General features: G+C 40.6%; 1 protein-coding gene across 1 annotated transcript in view; it reads right to left on the bottom strand.

Moving 5' to 3' along the window:
- The window catches only part of LOC106880950 (hydrocephalus-inducing protein), a gene marked incomplete at its 3' end in the record, with an annotated part of 180276 nt that overhangs the window by 128594 nt on the left and 45572 nt on the right, over positions 1–6110 (bottom strand). The window contains exons 23-25 of the mRNA XM_052974127.1: positions 4654–4746; positions 3255–3464; positions 1671–1805 (exon numbers count right to left, since the gene is read on the bottom strand). Of these exons, the coding sequence (XP_052830087.1) occupies positions 1671–1805; positions 3255–3464; positions 4654–4746 (438 nt within the window). The remainder of the gene's footprint in view (positions 1–1670; positions 1806–3254; positions 3465–4653; positions 4747–6110) is intronic.

Raw genomic sequence — 6110 nt, 5'->3', positions numbered from 1 at the left:
GGGTGCTTTTTATGTGCCACCAGCACTGGAGCAAGTCAGGCGGCATTGGCATCAGCCACGTTTGGATGGTGCTTTTTACATGCTACTGGTACAGAAGCCAGTTGGGGAGGTGGGGGTGGCATCGACCATGTTCAGATGGTATATTTTACATACCACCGGCACAGGGAGCCAGTCAGGTTGCACTGGCATCGGCCACAACAAATCTTTCATATACATATACACACACACACATAAAATAATAAAATTAATTCTATTATGGAATTTATGAATATTTAAATCATTGCTACACACGTTTCCACAAATCACCTGATTTTAACATCAGAGTCAGTATCCTTGGGATTCCTACAGTATAGTCCGTATTATCTGTGGGCATCTGGTTGATCATCATCATTGACTCATTTCATCAGGCGATACTGCATGAGTGGATGAATTGCACAGAGATGTTTATCACTTCCTGCCAGTATGAAGGCCAATCTAGCTATGTGAGTATTTCTATATGGACTTGGTAGTGGGAGGTAGGTGATGAGAGTAAAGGAAGGAATGGTAGAAATACAGGGATGGAGGTGTGTGTGGTGGTGGTGTTGCATTTGTTTGCTATTCATGCAGCAGATTTAAGGTTAGTAGTACATTTCTTTGTCCTATTTCATTTAAAGCGTGACTCTACTCAATAAATTCTGAATCCAACATGCGGTCAGCTGCTATACAGTGGTGTTTGTTGACCAAATTGATTAATACCACCCCTCTTATGGTGACCTTTTCACTGTTTCTCTTATTATAGTGTTATCATCTTAAATATTGGTATTTTCGCTTTATTTGTGTTCCTTCACTATTCTATAATTTGTTACTTGTTTACAAAATATTTTTTTCAAGTTCCATGAATGATACTTTGTTCCTATGCCTACACAATGTGACCATCTCAGAGAGTCTATTCATCACGTTTTTCCCTGGGTGTCATTATTTCCTGGGTTTCTTCAAGGCATATGTTGCACACCCATGAAGTTCCATTATGTGGCACAGCGTTCTTTTGATAATTGACCAGTGGCTTGTGTATTCTACTCCATTCTGTTTTAGCCTCCAGACAAGATTCAACAGAGATGTAGAGTGTCTTTTATTTATATTGTAAAACGATGAGAGATGGTTTCTCAGACAATCTTTCATGGTGTCTGACTCACTACTCAGTATTATTAGACAGTAGCCAGCATAATGAAATGGGAGCTTTATTTGAATACCCCTAACGTTACCCTAAACAATGTAAAAGACATATATATATATATATTGTGTGTGAGTATGTGTATATGTATGTGCCTCCTTGTCTTGATATCACATGACATTTGTGAGTATCACCACCATACAGGCAGTGTCCTTCATTTCCGAACTTCCATGAAAGCATGTCTGGCCATGAGGAAATATTACCTTTCTTAGAAAAAGGTGAGGGTTAGTGACAGGAAGAGCACTCGCATGTAGAAAATCTTCCTTAGTGAATTCCTTCTAACCTGTGCAAGCAAGGGAAAGTGGACGTTAAAATGATGACAGTGTGTGTGTGTGTGCACGCGCGTGTGCGTGCGTGTGTTTGTGTGAGTGAAAGAGAGAGAGAGAGAAAGGATACGTATATAATTGAAATGAAATTAAGTTATTAAAAAACAAACAGAAACAAATAAAGAAAAACTTACTGATCCTGGAACTACAATGGGAGTCTGTGGAGGAATTTCATCTTCCATTTTTAATATATTTATGGCGGAGAAATCACAACCAACAAGTCCAGTGTTGGTCAGTGTAATGGTAGCTTCAGCCACTTGGTCATATTTCTGATATAAATTGATATAGATTGATAGAAACATAAACTTCACTCTCTTTTCATATTAAATATCATATTTGATAGCTTATAAGATGCACTTTTTCCCCCACTAAAAAATGACTAAAAAAATTCACCCTGGGTCCTATTTGTGAGGTTAGACCTATGTTACTCATAAAAAAAATTTTTTTTAAACTTATGTCCCTGGATATCCACTACTGAAATTGGGGTGCATCTGATATGGTAAAAGTAAGGTTATGTGAAAACAGATGGCTTTGTGGTTAGAACATTCAGTCCACGATCTTAGCATCATGAGTTTGATTCCTAGGGATCATGTTGTGTCCTTGAGCAAGACACTTTATTTCATGTTGCTCCAGTCTGCCCTGCTGGCAATAATGAGTTGTAACTGTCATTCAAAGGGACCAGTTTCGTCACATTCTGTGTCATACTGAATCTCCCTGAGAACAATATTAAGGGCACATGGTCTGTGGAGAGCTCGGCCATTTGCAGGTTAAATTTGTGTGTGTGTGTGTGTGTGTGTGTGTGTGTGTGTGTGTGTGTGTGTGTGTGTGTGTGTGTGTGTGTGTGTGTGTGTGTGTCTGTCTTTGTCCTCCCTGCCAACCACCACTTGACAACAAGTTTTGGTGGGTTGACATCCATGTGACTTAGCAGGTCAGCAAAAGAGACTGAGAGAATAAGTACCAGACTTAGCAAAATAAAATGAGTTGGGGTCAATTCATTCGACTAAAAATTCTTCAAGGTAGTGCCCCAGCATGGCCTGCAATCTAATGACTAAAACAAGTAAAAGATGAAAGAAAAAATAAAAGATCAAGCTGATAGAATCAAAACCAATGGTTTTGGAATCAACATCCCAGACACATCCATGAAGAGACCAAACTTTCAGAACAGCAGAATTCTGGGTTTTTTTTTTCTTTTGTAGCTCAATCTGATGAATCAATGAATTAAACAGAACATTTAAGAAAAACCATTTATTATTACATTGGTCTCGAATTGTGGCACAAGGCTGGCAATTTTGGAGCAGTGGATAAGTTGATTAAATCAACACTAGTACTGGCGCTTATTTTATCAACCCCGAAAGGAGGTAAAGTCAACCTTGGCGGAATTTGAACTCAGAACATAGCGAATGTGCTAATAATTCTGCCAGCTCACTGCCTTAATAGAATATAAATAGTCCTTTCTATTCTAGGCACAAGGACCGAAATTTTGGTGGAAGGGACAAGTCAATTAGATCAACCCCAGTATGCAACTGGTACTTAATTTATCGACCCCAAAAGGAGGAAAGGCAAAGTCGACCTCAGCAGAATTTGAACTCAGAATATAAAGACAGACAAAATGCCACAAAGCATTTTGCTCAGCATGTTCACAACCTTAAAATCATTATTAAAACATTGTTATATCGTTGTTATATTATTATTATATGGTTTTAATGTTCCGTTCTTACCTGTTCTCCATAATCAATTGACAAAACATCAAATTTGTAACTTAGGTACGAAGCTTCTCCAGACAACTGGATGCAATACGTCGGACCCCCTTCAACAGTACACATGGCTGTCACGCGGGCTGCTGTGTTAGCATGTCCAAAGAATGTCACTTTGACAAGTTCTGCTTGTCCTGGATGTAATACACCATTCATGGGAAGTAAATTAAAGGCCTGCAATTAGAACATTTAATATCAATACAAAATTATAGAAAATGGCAAGCAAATAAGAAGCCTGGATTTAAATGTGACACAGGCAGGAGTATAATCATCATCATCATCATTATCGTTTAATGCCTGTTTTCCATGCTGGTATGGGTTAGATGGTTTGACAGGAGCTAGCAAGCTGGAGAGCTGCACTAGGCTCTAGTTGTCTGTTCTGGTATGGTTTCTATGGCCAGATGCCCTTCCTAATGCCATCCACTTTTCAGAGTGTACTGGGTATGCGAAATGGCCATGGGTGGTTTTTACATGGTGCTAGCACAGATGTTTTCACACACTTGTTACCTATTCTTCTTTTCCTTGCTTAGCATGCACTCAACACTTGTTTTTCGTTATACTCACTCTCTCATCCATTCCACACCTCTCACTCCCCCATGTACTCTTGCAGCCTCCATCCATCCACACTCTTTCCCCCATTCACTTCTACTTACTTCATACCTCAAGACACCTCATCACTGCTATTTTTATCTCTTCTAAGCTCTCCACTGATCACCTCACTGCTTTCTCTTCTAAAATGTCAAGTAGACAACTGGCCCCTTTATAGTAAGAAACCTACTTTGTTCTGGCTCCTTCACTCATAATTTAAGCCCTCAGATCCAAGCATAAATCTGCCGCTCTCAGGGTACAAGATGTACTGTGACTCCACTGGTGCTGGTGCTACATAAAAAGCACCCAATACACCATGTAAAGTGGTTGGCATTAGAAAGGGCATCCAGTTGTAGAAACCACACCAAAGCCAACAATGGCGAGCAATGCAATCTTGGGCCCTGCCAGGTTCGCCTGACTGGCTCCCATGCTGGTGGCACATAAAAAGCACTATTCAAACGTGATCGATGCCAGGCCCGCTTGACTAGCTCCTGTGCCAGTGGCACGTAAAAAGCACCCACTGTACTCCCGGAGTGGTTGGCGTTAGGAAGGGTATCCAGCTGTAGAAACACTGCCAGATCAGACTGGAGCCTGGTGCAGCCTTCTGGCTTACCAGACCCCAGTCAAACCGTCCAACCCATGCCAGCATGGAAAGCAGACGTTAAACGACGATGATGATGATGGTGATGATGAAAAAAAAATAATCACTGACATTACAGTATAACAATTTTTCACTTTAATAACGATAATCAACAAAACTACAAATTAAACAAACCTGACAATTATCTTTGCCAGAATTCTCTTCATCAAGTTCATTCAAAATTGTACAAGCAGCACCGCCATACAAATCTGGAATTCCTACATTCATCTATTCAAAATAAACAGAACAAGAACAGTAGAATTAATGGTAATGTCTTAAACTATTTAATCATTAACATATATATTCCTCTCTCTCTGAACACACAGCCTGTATTTTGTCTATGTTGTTCTCTTAGCCGAATTATGTTGAAATTAAGCAAATCATTTAAGCCACGTAAGTTCTACTCTTTTTGTACATGTTTAAGTCCCTTGACAACTGAAGATGGGAATGTGTTGATGATGGCTATTGAGGCAGAAACACATGTCCATGACTGTCCTCTTATCTCTAGACAATAAGCCTGTTCTTTTCCTGAATGACAAGTCAGTTTTGGAGAAATTCTTCATGTTTGAGATTATTTCCCCTTCTCCTATGGAGCCGGTCCTAACTGCCATTTGGTAAGAAGGTTGAATGGCTCTTGATGTGCCTGTATTGAGCTTCTTTGCAAAGTAGAGCAACAATAATACTGAAAGGGGATGAAAGAGGGAGAGAACAAGAGTCTTGCAGTAGAGGGAATACATTGCCACTTGAGAAGGAAAGGTGGAAAGGATTGTGGTGGCGGTGGTGAGGTGTGAGGATATAACCTAAAGGTACAAGGAGGGGAAGAGAAATAGAGTAAGGTCAGGAAATCAAGGATGGATGGGTGGGTGGGGCTGCAAGTGTGTGAAAAGGAGAGAGACAAATGGTTCGAAATAAGGACAGAAGCAAAAGAAGTGAATAATGAATATGGACAGAAGTGTGGACAATGGTGGGTCTCCGTTTGTGGCGGGGGGGAGGTTAAAGGCAAAGAGGAATAGGTCAGGGAGGAGAGAGGTGAGGTGGGGGAGGTAGAGAGCAACAGTATAAGAAAAGCATGTATGTGTTGGTTATCTCATACTTATTTCAGGCATTGGAGTGCAAGCCATGCCAGGGGGCCACATTGAAAGTTTTAGCAAATTGACACCAGAACTGTTTTTCTTTTCAAACCAAGTACTTATTCTGTCGGTCCCTTTTGCTAAACTGCTAAGTTACAGTGATGTAAACAAACCAACACTGGTTGTGAAGTGGTAGTGGGGTACAAATACAAAGACACACACACATAGATATACATGCACACACACACACACACAAACACAAAGATATATATATATATCATCATCATCATCATCGTTTAACGTCTGCTTTCCATGCTAGCATGGGTTGGACGACTTGACTGAGGACTGGTGAAACCGGATGGCAACACCAGGCTCCAATCTAAATTTGGCAGAGTTTCTATAGCTGGATGCCCTTCCTAACGCCAACCACTCAGAGAGTGTAGTAGGTGCTTTTACGTGTCACCTGCACGAAGGCCAGTCAGGCGATACTGGCAACGGCCACGCTCGAAATGGTGTCTTTTA

The sequence above is a fragment of the Octopus bimaculoides genome, chromosome 1 (assembly GCF_001194135.2).
Source record: "Octopus bimaculoides isolate UCB-OBI-ISO-001 chromosome 1, ASM119413v2, whole genome shotgun sequence".
NCBI lineage: Eukaryota > Metazoa > Mollusca > Cephalopoda > Octopoda > Octopodidae > Octopus > Octopus bimaculoides.
Note: the sequence above shows the minus strand (reverse complement) of the source record. Positions and strands in the feature narration are given on the sequence as shown.